Source organism: Aulonocara stuartgranti, assembly GCF_965226115.1.
Source record: "Aulonocara stuartgranti genome assembly, chromosome: 3".
In the NCBI taxonomy this organism is placed as follows: domain Eukaryota; kingdom Metazoa; phylum Chordata; class Actinopteri; order Cichliformes; family Cichlidae; genus Aulonocara; species Aulonocara stuartgranti.
In genome coordinates, this window is record NC_138941.1 from 74,266,919 (window position 1) to 74,287,989 (window position 21,071).

Sequence of the window (21,071 nt, forward strand, 5' to 3'; positions counted from 1 at the left end):
TTGTGTTGAATCTGCAGTAATGCATCATATTCTATAAAATCATATGTTTGTAGTGGCTGTCCTGTGAGGACCACGTCTCTCTAAACAAACAGCTGTTAATGAGCTCACAAACACAGGCCTACAGCTGGATTTGAAAAAGTCCATTCAATAGAAAATCAACAGTCACAGCTGGATTCAAAGGCTTGAGCTCTGTGTGACATGGTTACCTGTCAGCATCTACAGGGGGATTCAAATATGAAGGAAGCATGAAGGTGGTGCATTAGAAAAACTGCTGCTTTCAAGTGCAGAGCAACAAACTATTTGAACTGATCCAACTTTATTAACACAGACAAAGATTTGTATATTGGCTGCTGTTTGCTGCTATGGATATAATCCAGGTGATTTGGGAGAACTACATGTGATACTTTGATTCTTCTTCTCGGTCTTTTGTCCCTAGCTGGAACTTGGCAGGGGAGGTTGTCCACGAAGCCATATATGTCACTGTGTGTGCCGTAGGGTCTCCATCTTGATCAACGATGCATATCAAGGCCTTGTGGTCTCTTGCCCTCACCTTCGCTTGCTCGAGTGTTAGACGTCGTTGTTTAAGATAGTCTTCAAATTGCTTGATCCAAGTCTTCTTGGGTGCATCATGCACTCTCCGGTGGGCGGGGTTCTGCTACATCAAAAGGCAAGCCGTGATAGGCTGATTTGAGGAGGGTAAAGATCTTCTTGGGGACATGTTCTGCTTCCAACATTCTCCACAGGGCAGTCTGATTGATGCAATCGAAAGCAGACCTTAGGTCAATGAAGGCAATCACTGTCGACTGTCCACATCGAACCCTTCGCTCAATCAGCTGGTGAAGAACGATGATCTGATCACAGCATCGGCGCCCAGGTTGAAAGCTGGCTTGCTCTTCTCTGCTTGCCTGCTCATGATGCTTTTGTAGGCATGACTGAACGATTTTCATTAAGACCTCACCAGTGATGGAAAGAAGGCTGATTCCACGATAGTTCTCGCACTCTCGGGTGTCACCTTTCTTGTAAAGTGAGATGGTAATTACCTTCCTCCACCTTTTCGGTATCTCATCTGTTCTCTAGATCTGTTGAATTAGTCCATTAAGTTGAGAAAGGAGGCTGTTTTAATTGATTCCACAGTTACTTGGTCCAGCATCATTTTTGGCAAAGATAGCATGCATGGACTGCATGTTTAACTTCTTCAATTGTTGGTTCGGCATCTGACATTGGTGCATGGGGGGGGGGTCGATTTCGGGAGGCACTTCAGTTCGGCCTTGCAGCATGTCATTATTGTAGAGGCCATCAAAGAATTCCTTCCAACAATGCAGGTGTTCAGTTACTGAGCGCACAAAGGTAGCATCAGCCTTCTTGATCTTGTCATTTGTGGACTTCGATTTGCTGCTTAGACGACGCAATGAGCAGTAAAGTGTGGGGTAGTCATGTCTCGACGATGCCACTTCCAGGTCTTCAGCCACTTGGTTCCAGTAAGCTTTCCGGTCCCTCTTCATCATCCTGCATACTTCTTGATTGAGCAGCCGGTAACGCTCAAGGTCTACCAGTTCTCCTTTCTTGCGCTCTGCTACCAGATCGAGACGTTTGTCGGATATCCATAACTGGGTGTGGTGCCGGGTTGGGGGACAGAGTAGGCGGGCACTTTCAAGGATGGCCTTAGCAATTTTTTGCTCTTCTTTATCCACATTGTCTGAATCAGCCAGCAGTGCAAAACAATTCAAAAAGGCGTGTTGGAATTAGGGCTGGGCCATATCATACCGTTCACGGTAATACCGGTATAATGTTAGGCAATGATAAGGAAATGAAATATTGCAATAGAATATGGGTAAAACGCGCATGTGCAGTGCCTTTGTTTTCATACGCACATGGTGGAAAAAGCATGGCGGCGACGGAGAATGAGAAGGGAGAAAGCGGATCATTGAATGAAACAGATGAACCAGAGTTGGTTTGTAAAAACGCTGCAACTTCAGCGGTGTGGAACTGGTTTAGCTTTCGTCCGTCAGATACACACCAAAGCAAAATGTTTGGTAGAGCATACTAGCAGGCCGTCGTTATTACTGTGTTTTTTGGAAAATACGGCACACTTAAAACCAATCCTTTGATTTTTCTGAAAATCGACAGTGCCCCTTATAATCCCGTGTGCCTTACATATGAATTCTAGTTGTGCTTACTGACCCCGAAACGATTTATGAGGTACACAGCGCTCGAAAATCTGTCAAATGTTTTAGTACGACATTGCTAAGCTACGAAGCCGCACAGCTTGATGGATTGTGGGAGCATTATGGCTATCATAGTCAGGGGCCTGGCGGAGTGATACATACTGTACTTCACCATAATATTACTGTATTGTGTTGTGTATAACCTCTTTTTAAGTTTTGTGGATATTATACATGGTTATGCTGAGGATATGTCGGACAGTTTCTACTGGAAATGCCTTTTGGTTACACTGTCAGCGAGGAATTTGCATTTGCACTGTTAAATGTTTATATAACTTTTAATGGACATAAAAAACAGCTGCTTTTTTAAGTGAAAATACACTGATGGGTTTTTTTTTTTGCACTAATAAAGTTGTGGAGTTGTTAAGTATTTTATCTTGTGTAAATTATATCGTCAGTTATATCGTTATCGCAAATTTTCAAATGTAAATTTGTAAACTTGGATGGCGTCTGCTTCATGTGCTCGAGTTTCAATTGTAGTTGAGCACAAACAAGGTAGTGATCAAAGCCACAGCCCCTCATTGCACAGACATCTTGAAGGGATGATCAGAATCGGGCATTTATTAGCACATAGTCTTGCATTGCCGAATCCTTTCCACTAGGATTTCTCCAGCTGAGCTGGTGTTTAATGGGGTGCTGGAAGATGGTATTCCCGATGACCATTTTGTTGGTCGCAGCAGAGGAGAAAAGATGAAGTCCGTTGTAGTTGATCTCTCCATGGCGGGAATGACCCAAGGTAGCCTCCCAGCCAAGTCGTTCAGATCCAACGTGGGCACACAGATCACCGGCAATAATGATGAGGTCAGTCTTTTGAGTTGCGTCCAAGATGAGTCAAAGACTGTTATAGAAGTTGTCCTTGGCCGCATCCAAGCTGGTCTCTGTTGATGCATAGGCAGAGGTGTTGTGCGTCGTGATCGTTCCTTTGATGGTTAGGGTGGCAAGGCGTTCTGAAATGGGTTGGAAAGCGAGGACACTGGTTGAAGCCGTCGCTTGCTTAACACTTTTCTACCCCAGAATAATAGAGTGTCATGGGTTCATTGGAGGAAGAGGGCTTGATGCTGGTAGTACCTGATCCCATTAGACGAAGTTCAGACAAAGCTGCAATTTGGATGTTTCAGCGCTGGATCTCTTGCACGATGATCTCGTTCTGGCCAACGTGATGTCCCTTGCGGACATTCCATACACCAATGTTGATTGCCACTTTCAGTGAAATTCGAATATTACCTTGGACAGTAGTCCACTTCTCACTAGCATCCTGAGTCCCTCGTGCAGTATCTTGAATGTGCGACGTTGATCGATTTGGATCTATACAGTTTCATGCCCCATTTCCCCAGAAAGCTGGTTCTGGTCGATTCGGCAGGGGACCACCCTCCTTTTGCAGCCGGGCTTGGGACCATCCTTGGCGGCGTTGACACTTTGATGCAGCCATGAATCTGACTGATTTCTTTTCATTTTCAAAGGTTGATGCATCAGTTAAAGTCCTTAAAAAGCTCAGAAATGAAGAGAAAGGTTGGTTACAGCAAAGAGAGGCACTGGCAGCATTTAAGACACTAAACAAGAGAAACAGATCAGAGAACATCAGACTGAATAAGTGGAATAAAGTGAAACAGAGAACTAACGCTCCCTAAGAATGGAGCTGTCAGAGGAAGAGAGCAGCAAACTGAAAGTCTCTGTTAGCTGCAGAGCTCTGAAACTTCACACAGCTTTGGATGATAACATGGAGAAAGGATGTGGAGATTTTCACACTTCTGCTAGAAATCATCTTCTAGTTATTGTGACTCAGATACGACTGATTATAGATGAGGACCAAAGAAGGTTGTTACTGAGATTTGAGCTGACGTAGCTTAGCCTGTGTTTTAGCCACATGCTAAACAAACACATGTTCAGAAACTAGAAGATGTTACCTTTCAGATGAAGTCTCACACATGAACTTTGCTCCTACAGTTCATCTGCTGAAGCTTTTACATTTGGCTGGAAATCAAAGAAAAACCAAAACAGCCACAAACATCAGACATGCTAACACTGTGACATTATTGGATGGAGCCCACTGAGACTGAACCACCATCATGAGTCTGACCTTTGACCTGTATCTACTGCACTGACCTCTGACTTTCAGCTCCACTTGTTTCATCATCAGGATGTTTCCCTCCCTGCTGTAGACGGTGCAGGTGTAGGTGGAGTTGTCTCCATCTGTGGGGTGTTTCAGGGTCAGACTGAGGTCTCCAGTTTTCAGCAGGTCTTCATTCATCTTCGTTTGGTCTCTGTAAACCTGGTCCTGTTCTTCAGGCTGGTCAGAGCTGTTCTCATACACGTGGACCTTTGCATTGTTATCCTTCCACTCCACTGTAACATCTTCAGGCAGGTGAAGTGTGGTGTTTAAGGGCAGCTGGACAGACTCCACCCCTGAATCCACCTCCACCTGGGGGACTGAGAGGACAACAAAGTAAGAAACACAGTCTGAGTGCTTCTGTCACACTCACTTCATCACACAGCTCAGTTTGACAACATTTGGAAGAATTTGATAGAAGCCTTCCTTTAGTAAAAGCACCAATAAAACACCATGAAAACACCTCACTACACACAAAACTGCAGTACTAGCAAATTGTACATAAAGTATGAAAAGTCAAAGTACTTATTGTGCAGAAAAATGTTCCCATCAGTGTCTGTGGATCAATATTACTGCTGCACATGTTTAAGGCTGAGCTCATTTCAAATCCTTTCTATTGTGTTGAATCTGCAGTAATGCATCATATTCTATAAAATCATATGTTTGTAGTGGCTGTCCTGTGAGGACCATGTCTCTCTAAACAAACAGCTGTTAATGAGCTCACAAACACAGGCCTACAGCTGGATTTGAAAAAGTCCATTCAATAGAAAGAATGACCGGGGTGGTGGTCCCCATCTTTAAGAAGGGGGACCGGAGGGTGTGTTCCAACTACAGGGGGATCACACTCCTCAGCCTCCCTGGGAAAGTCTATGCCAGGGTGCTGGAAAGGAGAGTTCGTCCGCTAGTCGAACCTCGGATACAGGAGGAACAATGCGGTTTTCGTCCTGGTCGCGGAACACTGGACCAGCTCTTTATCCTCTCAAGGATACTTGAGGGTGCATGGGAGTTTGCCCAACCAGTCTACATGTGTTTTGTGGACTTGGAGAAGGCATTCGACCGTGTCCCTCGGGGTGTCCTGTGGGAGGTGTTGCGGGAGTATGGGGTGTCTGGCCCATTGCTACGGGCCATTCGATCCCTATACAACCGTTGCAAGAGCTTGGTTCGCATTGCCCGCAATAAGTCGGACTCGTTCCCGGTGGGTGATGGGCTCCGCCAGGGCTGCCCTTTTTCTCCGGTTCTGTTCATAATTTTTATGGACAGGATTTCTAGGCGCAGCCAAGTGGCGGTGGGCTTTCGCTTTGGTGGCCTCAGAATCTCATCTCTGCTTTTTGCGGATGATGTGGTTCTGTTGGCTTCATCGGGTGAGGGCCTCCAGCTCGCACTGGAACGGTTCACAGCCGAGTGTGAAGCAGCGGGAATGAGGATCAGCACCTCCAAATCTGAGGCCATGGTTCTCAGCCGGAAAAGGGTGGAGTGCCCACTCCGGGTCGGGGATGAGTTCCTGCCCCAAGTGGAGGAGTTCAAGTATCTCGGGGTCTTGTTCGCGAGTGATGGGAGAAGGGAGCCGGAGATCGACAGACGGATTGGGGCTGCAGCTGCAGTAATGCGGACGCTTCACCGGTCCGTCGTGGTGAAGAGGGAGCTGAGTGTAAAAGCGAAGCTCTCAATTTACCGGTCGATCTACGTCCCTACCCTCACCTATTGCCACAAGCTGTGGGTAGTGACCGAAAGAACGAGATCGCGGATACAAGCGGCGGAAATGAGCTTCCTCCGAAGGGTGGCTGGCCTCTCCCTTAGAGATAGGGTGAGAAGTTCGGCCATCCGGGAGGGGCTCAGAGTAGAGCAGCTGCTGCTCCGCATCGAAAGGAGCCAGCTGAGGTGGTTCGGGCATCTGACAAGGATGCCTCCTGGGTGTTACGGGCATGTCCCACCGGGAGGAGGCCCCGGGGCAGACCCAGGACACGCTGGAGAGATTATATCTCTCGGCTGGCCTGGGAACGCCTTGGTGTTCCCCCCGATAAGCTGGAGGAGGTGGCTGGGGAGAGGGAGGTCTGGGCCTCTTTGCTTAGGCTGCTGCCCCCACGACCCATAAAGCGGATGAAGATGGATGGATGGCATTCAATAGAAACTCAACAATCACAGCTGGATTCAAAGGCTTGAGCTCTGTGTGACATGGTTACCTGTCAGTATCTACAGGGGGATTCAAATATGAAGGAAACATGAAGGTGGTGCATTAGAAAAACTACAGCTTTCAAGTGCAGAGCAACAAACTATTTGAACTGATCCAACTTTATTAACACAGACAAAGATTTGTGTCTCAGCTGCTGTTTGCTGCTATAGATATAATCCAACTGATGTGAGAGAACTACATGTGACACTTTGATGCAGCCTGTATCTGTATCTACAGCACTGACCTCTGACTTTTAGCTCCACTTGTTTCGTCATCAGCATGTTTCCCTCCCTGTTGTAGACGGTGCAGGTATAGGTGGAGTTGTCTCCATCTGTGGGGTATTGCAGGGTCAGACTGAGGTCTCCAGGTTCCAGTAAGTTTCTCTTCGTCTTAGTTCGGTTCTTGTATTTATCGTCCTGTTCTTCAGGCTGGTCAGAGCCGTTCTCATACACGTGGACCTTCCTGTTGTTTTTGTCCTTCCACTCCACTTTAGCATCTTTAGGCAGCCAAACTGTGGCTTTGCAGGGCAACAAGACAGACTCCACCCCTGAATCCACCCCCACCTGGTAAACTGAGAGGACAACAAAGCACAACATGAGCTGTAGTGAAGGTTACTAATGTTCTCCTCATGACCTGTTATAGTGGACTTATTTCTGTGCTTGTCCTGTTAGACCTCAGTGTAGACCACAACATTTTACTACAAACACTAGAACACACCAGAGTTATTAAAAGGAAATTTACTGCAGTGGTTTGAATCACATCTGATAGATTCCAGTTTGTTCATGTAAATGAGGAGTTTTCTTCAAAAAGTAAAACTAGGCATGGATTTCCACAGATTTCTGTATTGGGACCATTTCTTGTAATATTATTAGAAAACAGCAAAATGCTGAAACAATACTTGGTTTACAACAATGTAAACTTATTATATATTATTCACATTTCTGTTCACTTGTATTGGTTGTTTTCACATCTGCTGCACTCTGCTGGCCTCTCTTGGAAAGAGATTTTATTCTTAGTACGACTTTTACAGGGATAAATAAAGTACACATGCAGTCTCTGTGTCAGATCAATGCAGTGAAGCACACACACTGTTTAGTAAAGTCATGTTGTGGAGCTGTTTCACTGATCAATGACTGAGTCTGAAGGAGGTTTTCTGACTTCTGGAACAAACCTGGAAGTTTCTCTTCAGCTCTCAGTATCAGCTGTTTGTAACTCTCAACTCTTTCAGCTTCTGGAACAAGTTTGTGTGAGCCGCAGTCAAGGAGCCACCAGAGGACACCTGCTGACCATCGGCATTATGGGTAGTGTAGTAGGAGACACTCACCTGACATGAAATAGTGCCGGAAATAAAATAGAAGACCTCCAGAAACCACAAGAAGAACCAGGAGAACCAGGAGAGCTTTGGCCCAGGATGGAAACCGTTCTGTGGACCAATATCAAAAATAATGTCATGATTTCTGAACTCTGATGTGCTGTTGTAACACTGACCCTTGGTCTTTATCTACATGTCTGACCTTTGACCTGCAGCACTACTTTCTGTCTCAAGATGTCTTTGTCCCTGTAGATGGTGCAGATGTATCCTCCACTGTCTCTCTCTGTGGGGTATTTCAGGGTAAGACTGAGGTCTCCAGTTCTCAGCAGGTCTTTGTTCATCTTTCCACGGCCGCAGTAAAGGTTGTCCAGCTGTTTCGGGTGATCACTATTGTTTGAATGCACTTGGGCCACCATCAGTTCAGGGTCAGAGTGAGTCCACTCCACTGTGGTGTCCTCCGGCAGGTCAGATTTTGTTTTGCAGGGCAGGATCACAGACTCTGACCCTTCCTCCACCTTTACCTCCACCTGCTCGCCTGAGAGGACAGTAAAGCAAAAAAACTAAAATTGCATCTGGAAAGTATTCAGTTGTTCCACATTTTGTTATTCCAACATTCATTCTCACCTCAAATTTCTACACACACAATACCTGGGATTCCCATGATTCATTTACCTCACAATGACAGGGTAATGCTTTACATTATTGCAAATATATTAAAAATAAAAAATTAGAATAACATGTATTCGCAAACTTTGTTGAAGCAACTTTGGCAGCAATTAAAGCCTTGCATCTTTCTCAGTATGATGCTGCAAGCTTGGCACCTATTATTATGCATTTTCTTTATTCTTCTTTGCAGACCCTCTCAAGCACCATCAGGCTGAATGAGGAGTGTCAGTGCAAAGGCATTGTCTAATCTCTCCAGAGATGTTTGATTGTGTTCTTGCCTAGACTCTGGCTGGACCGCTGAAGAACAAAGAGCACAAAGTGGTCCCAAACCACTCCTTTGTTATCTTGTCTCTATGTTTAGGATCATTTTCCTGTTGGAAGATAAACCTTCACCCAGTCCAAGATCCAGGGCACTGGAGGAGGTTGTTATTAACAAGGTCTCTGTATGCGTTGGTGCATTTAGGAAATGTTCTAGTTCTGTCCACTGAGAAATATCCCACAGCATGATGCTGCCACCATCATGTTTCACTGTAGGGAGAGTTTTGACCAGGTGGTGCCTGGTCTTCTTCATACATGACACTTGACATTCAGGCCAAAGAGTTCAATATAGATTTCATCAGAGCAGAGAAATTTTCTTTCTCATGATCTGAGAGTCCTTCAGGGGCTTTTTGGCAAACTCCAGGTAGCCTGTTATGTGCCTTTGACTGAGGAGCAGCTTCAGTATGGCTGCTGTACCATACAGCCCTGATTGCGGGTGTGCTGCAGTAATGGCTCTCCTACTGGAAGGTTCTCCTCTCTCCACTGAGCAACACTGGAGCTGACTAATGTCTGCAGACTTCAAGGCTTGATTTGTGTTCTGACATGTACTGTCAAATATGGGACCTTATGCAGAGAGGTGTGTGTGCCTTTCAAATCATGTCCAATCAACTGCATCTATCACAAGTGGACTCCAATCAAGAAACATCTGACAGATTATCAGAGGGAACAAGATTCAACTGAGCTCAAGTTTTAGTGTCCCAGAAAAGGCTGTGAGTACTTCTGTACATCTGTTAATTTTAGCTTTTTTAAATACACCTGGACAAATTTTAAGCAAATGTTTTAGAATTTGGAGGTGAAAAACTGATTCCATCCATTTTGGAATAAGGCTGTTACATAACAAAATGTGGAAAAAATGAATAGGTGAGAGTATTTTCCAGATGTTCTGTAACTAAAGAAGCAGCAGTGTTAAGTCAAATTGTTAAATGTTGTCATTGTGTTTCTTGTGATTTATTTCAGAGCTGTGGGTGCATGAGAGCGCCTAACAGCTCCCCATTTGCGGGAATGCAAAATAAAGATCATTTTTGAGTTAGACCACTTTGAGCCTTGCCAAAAGAATGCAAAGAACTGAATTTAATAATTTGATCCTACTGCTTGGTTCAAGCACACACACAGTGCCTTGTCTTTTGTAACCAAGGGGGGGGGGGGGGGTTTACGGTGGGAGGTGCTTGTGTAAACTGTTGTGTGTGTTGCAACGGTGTTTTCAATAAAAGGCAACAAGCAGAGGGGTCATTTGGTGGTAGGATTCGAAGTGCATTCCTGAGACACCAACTGGGGCCTCCCAGATCGATCGATCGCTTACTGTCTTGTTTTCTTCATGAGGAATAACTCTCTAAACTAGCGGGGCCTGTGGAAACACAGACTCAACAAGCAGTCACACTGATTTTAATCATAGAATTGATCTGAGCTGAGATCTGAGCATCTGTGTTACTGACCTCTCACTCTGCTGCCAGTAAAAAATATCAATAGTCGAGTCATTAAAATCTCTATTCTGCATGAAAAAATATCAGGAAAGCTCGTGAGCCAAAACTGTGCCAGGTCTTCACAGTACTACTGTTATAGTAATTACACATAAATAAGAGAATATTGGTTTGTTATTGTCTCTCGCTATTAGGCAGGTGAGGTGCTGGTTTTCCTGCACATGTAAGAATTTCTGGATCAAATCATCCAGATTTAGTAGAAACACCAATAAGATTCTATTTTCTTCTTTGGTGTTTCAGAGTGGTTGCTTCTAGAAAACATTTTTACTATTTTATCAGTTTTTTCAGAACTAGAAAGATCTTTTCTGTTACTCTTTAGTTTGACCTCTGACCTTTATAATAACAGGTGTTGAGTTTCTTACCTTTGACATGCAGCTGTATGTCTGTCAGTTTCAGTTCTTTTCTTTCATTTCCGATGGAGCAGGTGTAGATGCTGCTATCAGTCTTTGTTGGTTTTCTCAGAGTGAGGCTGAAGTCTGAAGTGTCCAGAGCATCAGGCCTCATTGATGTGCGCCCGCTGTAACGCTGGTTTTGCCCTTTCACATCATCTGTTTCCTCTCGTCGTAGGTGGACAGATTTGGGGTCGAGATCATTGCGAGTCCACAGCACTGTGGGGTTTTCAGGTATAAAACCTGAGTACTTGCAAGGCAACAGGACAGATAATTCCCCCTCATACACCTCCACCACTGTGGAGATGGCATGCTGGGAAACTGGAAGGAGACACAAGGACACACAACAAAAAATACTTGTTATGTATATGCAGTGGATTTTTTCATTGGGTCCACATAAAGTAGTTTCAGAAAGTTGTAGAATATGTATCGTCAATCTCAGCCATGTTTTATGAAAAGTATTGAAACATGGATTTTTCCTATCCAACAAGCACTAACCATACTTGCCAACCTTGAAACCTCAGAATTAGGGAGACATTCAAAGGGGGGGGGGGGGGGGGGGGTTGTAAGTTAAATGTCACCATTATTACTGTGCCCCAGTCGGGGCTGTCCAAATTCAGATGCTGTATCCACCTGACGACCCGGCCTTCGTGGTCTAAGTAGGCTGGGTCCTCCGAAAGCCGGGTAGGCCGGAAGTGAGCGACTGTGATGGCCTTCAGAATTACGTCACGAGCTCTCTCTCTTGGTGAAGTGAAACTGTGCCATCTGCTCCATGTTATCTAAATAACAAGAATTTACGCTGGCGTAAATTCTCGACCATCGCACTCTTCTGTTTAATCAGTTTTCTGTTTGACGCTTATTCAGCTGTGTGAAAACCCCAGAGTAACCACCGAGGGATTAATAAAGTTTAATTTAATCTAATCTAATAACTTTAATCTCAGCCAAACTGATGCACTCAGTCACAAATAAAACACTGAAAAAAGTCAAACAATAACATCTTAGGATATCAAAGTGACTTATATATCATGTTTAACCCGAGTAGTGAAAGACCACGGGGTTTGAAGACGATGTGTCGGTCGGCTCAGATATTTGAAGTTTACACAGCCACATTCTCGCCTGAAAATGTGCTAAAAGTTTATTTTGCAACCGGTGAAATGAGGAAAGCCATCTCTTATTTATATCTACATTTTGTTGAAAAATGAACATGAATGTTAGAACGCATAAAAGTGTTACCATGGACAATGTGACAGAGAGCGAGTTTTGAGACGTGAGAGATTTGTGACGTTTAGCGTGTTTGGGGTGTGTAGTTAATGTGTTGTCTTGTGTAGTTAGTGTGTAGTGTTGTGGATAGTTTTGTGTTGTGTGTCAGAACAATGAGGCGACTGCTGTCTCCAGGGGCCCGTTCTTCGTACGTCGCTTACTACATCCAAGATCAAATGACACATCCAAGACCAAACCATCGCGCTAACCGTGAGCTCGCTAATCCGGTTCCCCGAACACACCTGCTGTTGACGATTAGTACAGCTGGACGCAGTAATGTGACATCACTGGGTGTCGTAAAAGGGGCTACGCATCGATAGTAGAAACATTGATCGGCAACCCTCTGATTGGTCGGCGAAAATGTCGAAGGGGCGTGCTCGGTATTTTCCGGCAGCAGAGCAAGAACTCATGAGTGAGGGATTTCAGGAGTTTCAGAGTTTAATTAAAACGCAAGGGAACACTGCAAAGGCTGCAAAAGCAAGGAGAGAGGGCTGGCAGAAAGTTGCTGACAAATTAAACTCGTAAGTAATTTAATAATAATAATAATAATAATAATAATAATAATAATAATAATGGATTGGGTTTATATAGCGCTTTCCAAAGCACCCAAAGCGCTTTACGATACCACTATTCATTCACTCCCACATTCACACACTGGTGGAGGCAGCTACGGTTGTAGCCAGGCTGCCATATCGCGCCATCGGCCCCTCTGGCCAACACCAGTAGGCGGTAGGGTAGATCTATCATATGACACTATATTGTCCAATATCATATGGCATTATATTATATTATAATATGTTATATTATATCCCCTTTCACATTAGAGCCACAACAGGACCAACAAGAACATGGGAACAAGTAAAAGTGGAATACAGGAGTATTCTACAGAATGGTAATATTTATCTCTTAGATTGCTTTTCGTCTCTTGGCAAAGTAATACTGGCCTGTAATACTCTGTTAGTTTGTTCATAACAGCAACCAAGAAAAGGGCAGAGGAAAAAAAGACAGGTGGTGGTCCTGCACCCCCTCGTCAACAAGTTGGTTAAGTAAATAATACCCTCACGGGAATATCGATATCTCTCTATGAGCACACTGTCGCGCTGAGCTAAAGGATCCTGTCTATCCCGCAATATACGCTGAATTCTGAGGACTCTCCTTATCAATCTTGCACCTTCCGCAATGGGCTGCTCGCGTATACGGACAGGACATGGCTGCGACAGGCTTCCCAAATCCACCTTCGCTTTTATAGCCGTGGTCTCTCATCTTGCTTACATGAAGTAATTTACAATTACTACTCTGAAATATGAATTACATCTGTAATAATCACATACATGTAATAGAATGTTAATAGTACATTTCCCTTTTTTAGGAAATGACCTGTATGTATCTGTGTGAAATCAATAAAAGGATCAAGTGCTGCATTATCTTTAGTTACATTGATAATATTTATTTATGGTAAAACAGTGGTAAAATATCGCTGTTGCTTTCGTATAAATGAAGCGGACATACCTGCGTGGCCGCGATCTAATCCTGTTTACATAACGTAAGCCTGCTCCCAAGCAGGTTTACACTTACGGATCTGTTGCTATGACAGCAAGTCCCGGATGAGCTTCGGAGAACCGAACGATCCAGGATCACGCGAAATCGTCAACAATCAAATCCAGCTAACCTACTTAGCGAGGTACGAAGAACGGACCCCAGGAGTGGCAGCAACATCTTCATCTCCAGTTAAAGTCCTGATAACAACAACACGCAGCTGTTGATGCATTAAAAGTTTGGTGTTCTTAAGCTAACCTGATCATTTCATGTTGATCCTTCAAAATAAAATAGATTTTTTACAGCAAATGACAGAATTAAATTTAGAGGAGAAACATGTACCGTCTACAGGGCTGTTTGCTGTTCTATGGGATGTATATTCTGTTCGCATTTGAAACTTAAATTTAACATTTACAAAACTGATAGTAGGATTTTAAGCTTTGTCAAAGCATCTTCATAAATTTACATCATTTTGTATTTGAGGTTTCCTTCTTCACACCTGCAGTGAGGATGTGCGATACTGTTTGAATCACTTGTTACGGTCCTGGGCCTGTGGCCCTGTGTTTTTGATTATGTATTGTTGTTTATTAGTCTGTTTTCTTCTATTGTTCATGGTTATGAGTGTTTTGGTCCACGAGGGCCGGTGTCCCTGCAGGTTTTATCTCACCCTGGGTCAACACACCTGAATCACACGGTGCTTAACTCTATAAAGCAGGAGTCACCAATCCCAGTCACGAGGGCCGGTGTCCTGCAGGTTTTAGATGTGTCCTTGATCCATCACAGCTGATTTAAATGGATAAATTACCTTCTCACAATGTCTTCAAGTTCTCCAGATGCCTGGTAATGAACTAATTGTCACTACATGACAGAACACAAGCTTAATCGCTCTTAATAAAAATAGTACACATGTATGCCTGAGATAAATGCTTTTATTTTTATTTTTGCACTGTGTTAGTATTGTCTTTGAGTTCAGTCTGTGGATTTCCTGTTTTACTTTGAAGGTCTTGTCTCATGTTGGTGTATTCTGCTTTGCTTTCTTGTCTTGTCTAGCCTAATGAGTTCTAGCTGTGTGCCCACCTGTTCCTGGTTTCCTCATGTGCCTGCCAGTGTATTTTAGTCCCTGTCAGTCAGTACTTCTTGTCATGTCGTTAGTGTCAGTTCTCACAGTTCTCAGGTCCGTGCAAAGACAGACTTGACAAAAAGGCAAATAAAATGTTCGAGGAAAAAATCAGAGGAGTGAAAGGGTCAGACCCATACAAGCATACAGAGTGGAGTAAGGACGTTAGCGTGTTGCCCAACTTTCATCACGCACATATTTATCATTATATGGTCCTAAGTGTGAGTGCATACACTCACAAAATGTTTAGTAAGTTCAGATCCCTGCAACAAGCCCAGATCCAGTTTACTTTGGTGTAACTATTTTCTGATTTGGACTATTTCATTTTGTTAAAATTTTTTCTTTGTCTCCTGTACAGGCCCACGCAATCTATTTGTCCCCTTCATGCCTCACCTTGAAATCATTTCATCTGTCAGCCTCACTCATCAAACTAAGGGGGCGGGGTTAACGCTGCCACTACAGCTTCTCTAACATTTGATTGGTTGCTGTGCAAAGTAAGTCAAGACAGGTGAATCCTAGATAATCGATTGCTTGTGTGGACTTGGGGCAGCCCAGAATGCATTTCAAATCACAGGCAGCAATGGTGGTGGTGTAAAGTTTTAAAATACCCCGTTTTTCTGTCACCAACTACACCTTTAATAGTGTTTTAGCCACGAATGTCGTGGCGTAATCTTCACATGTCTGGTCAGGTTGTCAACATAGAACATGTTTGCAAAAGTGCTCAGATGTTTTCAGAGATGTTACTGGAACACTGGGGCTGTGAGCTCGGTACACTCTTGTTTAACCAATCACTTTCATTCCACATTGATCTGTGACAAACTGACGGTTCATCTCTGTTACAGTGTTGCGTTAGACTGCTATATTTTTGTGCTCTTTATATTGTAGATTTTCACGTCTCTCGGATAGTTGGCAGTAATAAGGATGATTTTTGTAAAATCATATTGACATCACCCGTGAATTATTTGTAGATGACTGTTAGATTAGTTTGATGCTGCCGACACTTTCATGTGATACATCTGTGAAACTGTGTTAACTCATAGAGCTGAAGATATCGTGGATATGCTGACGTGGCTCTGTGGTGTACAGGGCCGTTTATCCTCAAGATTAATATTTACAATAAAAATATCAGCCGAACATCATGAAGTCTGTATGTGTTTCATGTCGAACAACCTTTGTACAGTTAAAGCCAGCAGTTACTACATGACGGAAACACCAACGTTATCTCTTTTATGCGTTTATACACAGGTCACGCTGATTACTGAACAAAAACCCAAAGATCAGATGTTAAACAGATTTATTTGCTCTCTCTCCTCCTTAAACATGTTTTTAATGTTAGTTATAATTAAGAATTGGCGACTGAAACAGGTAGGACACATAAGAACATCAGGAAATAAAAACTCGATAAATATAACCTCAGTAAATGAAGTCTGTGTCAGCGGGGGTTACTACAGCTGTGTACCGGGGCCTGCACTTTGTCGGCGGTAATAACAGCTCGATTGCTTGCGAGGCGAGCGGGTCTATCCACGCTTTGCCGTGAGACTGGGCAGACATCTCCGAAATCATCGAAGCATTTTTACAAAGAGGCTGTATCTTGACAAACCGACCAGACACATGAAGATTAAACCTCTACATTCTCGGCTAAAAAGATATTAAAATGGTATTTGGTGACACACAAAAAGGGTTCTGTTAGTTTCAACATGCCGGTTGTTGTGTGCTAAAAACAATGGCCACCAGGCCAAAGCAATGGTTTTGACTCGATCAGCGTTAACCCCACCCCCTGAGTTTGATGGGTGAGGTTGACAGATAAATTATTTCATGGTGAGACCTGAAGGAGTCAACTGTGCCAAAATAAATTAATTAAATATACCATTAAATAATTATTTAAATGTGGCAATAATATTTATTTAATTAATTCCCATTTTAATTAGTTAATGACACATTTAATTAATTAGTTAATGGTGTATTTAATTAATTCATTATGTCAGTCCTGGCATTCCCTACGGGTGATCCGTGTGGGACTAAAAAGCTCTGATAACGTCCATCCAGCAGCTGATAACAGGGACATTTGGTGCCATGTCAGAGCTGCACAGTCAATCATCCGTTTGGCTCTTTAGTTTGAAGAGTTCAAAGCAGCAGCAGAGAATCTAAAGTGTGTCACACAGCACCAAGTTTCCTTTGGTCACATATGAAAAGTGAGTCAGAGCTTCAGCTACACAACAACACACACAGCAGCTGATTGTAACATGAGCTCATCTGAAAGCCACCAAGAAGAATCCAGAGATTTGAAAGTTGCTGCTTTGGATTGTTAGTTTGATCTGAATCAGAATCCAGTGTTTGATGGAAATCTCCTCCTGCTGCACTTCAACACATTAAAGAGAGAGAGATGAAAGAAAAGCTGATGATGAGAGCAGAGAGAGGAAGGTGTACTTACCGTGCAGGAGGATCACAAACACCACAAACATCTTCATGTTCCTGTCAAACTCAGAGACTCTTTAAAAGCCCTTCAGGACATCAGCTCACAGCAGCTTCACTTTCCTCTGCTGATCATCTACTGACACTCTCACACTGCTTCAGACGGGACATGAGGCTGACGGCTACAGTACCCACTGTGACCACAGCTGATCCACAGAGTTAAATCAAAGTCTGTGAGGAAAAGTGTGAGCAGACGGGTCAATAAAGTGTGTCTGTGTCGCAGATCATTTACAGCCTGACTTGACCAATCTTCAGCAAAGCAGCAATAAAATGTGAACTTCGATAAGAAACAAAACACTCATTAATGTGTAAATTTGGTTCTTGAATGACAAGTTTACATTGTTACATTTTCAGGTCTGTGTTACAGTCTGTATGTAGAGAGTAATACAGACATAAAGGTTGATTCTATATAGATCATAGATCAGTTATAGATATAGATCAGTGTTTATACTAGTATCCTGGTGACTTTCTCATCACATACTCATGTAATGACTGAACTTTGATCTTCACACAGAAACTCAAACTCGGATCAACTGAACCTGCAGCTGAACAGGTCGGGACTTCCTGTAAGATCTGATCCAGAAGGTTTTACTCTCTGATGGGTTCACTTCAGCTTTTCAACTTTTTACAGTCAAAGCCTATAAAACACTCAGCACTTATTTAATGACAATAAATGAACAGCCTGACCATGGGCGCCCCTGTGTAAACGTCTTTAATTCCAGATCAGTTAATATGATACTGTTAATGAAACACTGATTGATCCTAGCAGAGGGTAAAATAAATGATTAACTTCTACAGTTCATGACAGATGGACTCTGAACTCTGGACTTTATTTCAAGAACATATTGGCTGCTGTGTTAACGACAAAGAGATTTTTACAGGCTCTAGAATGCCTTTCTGAGTGTGACAGAAAGATGCTGCTTCAACAGCACACATGCTAACAATGATATGAATGAATGAAGACCATGAAGTTCAGATTTATTCTAAAATATTCTCTTTGTAAATAAACTGTAAAACAGGAGATAATAAAATTCTAAAATCACACAGAAGGATCAATGTTTTTGAATAGATCAAAAGTGCCCAGCAGCACCCCCATGTGGTCACTCATGACTCTGTATTTATTTGAAACTTTTCTACTCATTGAAATGATGAACAAAGTTTATATATTTATATCAAACTTTTATTCTCTATGTCAGGGGTCGGCAACTCTGGGAACGTGTGCCACAACTGGCACAACCATAGCTGGACTGGCCATCGGGCCCATCGGGCCCACCGGGCAAATTTAGTTTTTATGGGCTGATGGTTGTTTTTTTGTTTGTTTTTGTTTTTTTGTAACAGTATAAACAATGAAAGATGGAGGATTGGCCAGATGCTGGCCGGTGTGTAAAAATAACTCAGTTGTTTGGTGGTGGCTTTGGCGAAGCTTCCACAGAGGCCAGCAGGTGGATGAGGGAGAGGGAAAGCAGGAGGAGGAGAGACCCCAGGCGGCCGCCGGCCCGAGTGTTAGGTGAATTGAACTTCAGGTAAGAAGTTATGACCTGCAGTCTATCTGAGTCAGATATAAACCAAGTTTAGGTGGAATTTATTTTCATTGTGCTGACTTTTTAGTCAGTTACAATAACTCCTACTGCGTAATAGCTAGCACGAGTTTCTATACAGCTGGGTGGGTGCTATGATGTCACTGATAGTGAACTTTATTTTATTCATAAGGTTAGTTAGTAGAGTTGCCAACCGTCCCGTAAAAAATGGAATCGTCTCGTATTCAGAGAAAATATTATGCGTTTCGTAATAAGGAACACAGTTTATCCCAGCTGCCTCTTCTTCTCTCATTCCCACATAGCAAAATTGGTATGGAACGGATCTGGCCCACACAATGTACATGCTGTAAAAAATGACATACCTTTGGTGGCCCAGACCAGGTTTGCCAGAGGTAATCCACACATGGGCCAGCAAAGGACCACCAGTGTGTCTGCAACTGGCCTTGTGCTGTCCCATGTGTGGGCCACCTTTGGCAAACCAGATCTGGGCCACCAAAGGGCCGTCATTCTTTGAGGTATGGGGGCCATGTGTAAGAACATTGTGTGAGCCAGATCCGGACCATACCAGTTTTGCTATGTGAGATATATGTCAAAGTACAAGCTTATTAAAAAGAAAAACACTTCAATAGGAAAAAAGTATCATAAAGTCTTCACATCTTTCACATATTTTTATTTCAAGGCTGCTATGGCATATAGTGAAGTAAAATACCATAACAACAGTTACTTGTACTTGCTTTCCCCCCACTACTCCCTCACTCATAAATTTAAAAAAAGATAGCACAATGTATCTACAGCACTGACCTCTGACTTTCAGATCCACTTGTTTCTTCAGCCGAATGTTTCCCTCCCTGCTGTAGACGGTGCAGGTGTAGGTGGAGTTGTCTCTCTCTGTGGGGTATTTCAGGGTCAGACTGAGGTCTCCAGTTTTCAGCAGGTCTTCATTCATCTTCGTTCGGTCTCTCTAAACCTGGTCCTGTTCTTCAGGCTGGTCAGAGCCGTTCTCATACACGTGAACCTTCCTGTTATCAGCGTTTCTCCACTCAATGTTAGCATCTTCAGGCAGGGGAACTAGACTACTACCGGGCAGCTGGACAGACTCTCCTGACTCCACCTGTAGCTGGGGGACTGAAAACACAACAAGACAGTGTAAGATTTTGCATTTTACAATGTGTGTCCACCGGGAGCCTTTTCTGATAAAATCAGCTGCTGATTGACAATAAATTAAGAGCTGCTTCACTGTGAATCATCAGTTTTGAAATATACATTATTTCCCTTTAACCCTGTTAACTCAAATCTCATCTCATTATCTGTGATGGAAAATTTCACGATTCTGCCCTTTTCTGTGGTAGCACGACCTGGCTGGATGGATGGAAGCCAGGGGCGGAGCGTGGGGGTGGCTTACTGGGCTTAAGCCCGGGTTGTTTTGTCAGAAGCCCGGGGTCTTTTGGAGTGTAATTTTTTCATAGTTAGATGCCTGGCTGACAACTGTATAAAACAAAAAGTACACACAATATTCGAAGCACATAGTGCACACTGTGGGAATTTACGACTGTGCGTGAATCCCCCCTGATATTGGTATGATCCAAGCTCAGGCACTAAGCGACTGAGCGAGGGGGCGGGGCAGCTGCTGCCTGTGAGTGTGCTGTTGGAGAGACGGAGCCAGCCATACTAAGGAGAGCTTAAGTTTGACCAGGTACCAAAGCATATCATTCATACCGTACAAATAATGTAAATATGACGGTGCATCACGAAAGATTGATATCAAACTGATCACTTGACCCATATTACGTTACTTGCTCTTCGAGTGAATCAACAAATGGCGAAATGAAAAGTCGAACAAATGCTATTTTTTAGAGAGTCTTAGCTTACGTGTGTTTATTTCATATTTTCAGTTCTTACCCTCCCCGACTAAATCGGTTTCAGTTATAGTAACGGGTACAGAGCCTGAAACAGTAAAAAGACAAAGAACACCGCTTTTATAGGGGCTTCCATCAGAGGCGGAGCCAGACATTTGAAACACCCGGGGCTTAGCCCTAAAGGGCTAAAATATTATATTAATAATATATTATTAATCTGTACCCGTTACTATTCACTTAGCCTGTATGTCCCAGTGAATGTTCTTATAGTTCATGGTTTTCAGTGTCCCCCCCTTGGCCTTTGTGTACCTTTTCGTTCCTAACATCCTTATAATGAAAACCTCACTTTAAGTTTGCCTTTGGGCTGCCTCCATACTTATTCAGAATTACTTGAGCTCACATTCTCACATTATCTAGCATTGTTTATGCGGCATGGTGACTGTTCTGTTAAACCTTTTCTGAATGTCTGTAAAAGACCAAAGCAAATGTGCTTTGCTGGTCTTGTTACCTTGGTAGCCAGGTACATCACAGAAAATCTTGTAGCAGTTGGGAGATGTTTGGCTTTTAATGTGTGTTTTTTAATCTTCCCCTGAACTATCTTCAGTGCAACCAAACAGCAAATAAAAAGAA

At 43.2% G+C, this 21,071-nt stretch overlaps 2 protein-coding genes across 4 annotated transcripts in view; one reads left to right on the forward strand and one right to left on the reverse strand.

The window, feature by feature from the left end:
- Nucleotides 1-21,071, reverse strand: part of LOC309703515 (butyrophilin-like protein 2) — a 227,160-nt gene that overhangs the window by 128,490 nt on the left and 77,599 nt on the right. For 2 of the 3 annotated variants that reach the window (XR_014275914.1, XR_014275915.1), the window contains exons 3-5: nt 8,014-8,346; nt 7,824-7,922; nt 6,958-7,070 (exon numbers count right to left, since the gene is read on the reverse strand). Coding sequence is in view for 1 of the 3 variants with exons in the window: in XM_082528406.1 (XP_082384532.1) it covers nt 6,744-7,070; nt 7,824-7,922; nt 8,014-8,346 (759 nt within the window). In the remaining 2 variants the exon portion in view is untranslated. Of the gene's footprint in view, nt 1-6,743; nt 7,071-7,823; nt 7,923-8,013; nt 8,347-21,071 lie in introns of all 3 variants that reach the window. The other variant, XM_082528406.1, reaches the window with a different exon arrangement.
- ephb4b (eph receptor B4b) overlaps nt 1-21,071 on the forward strand; it is a 230,111-nt gene that overhangs the window by 54,871 nt on the left and 154,169 nt on the right. The window lies entirely within an intron of this gene.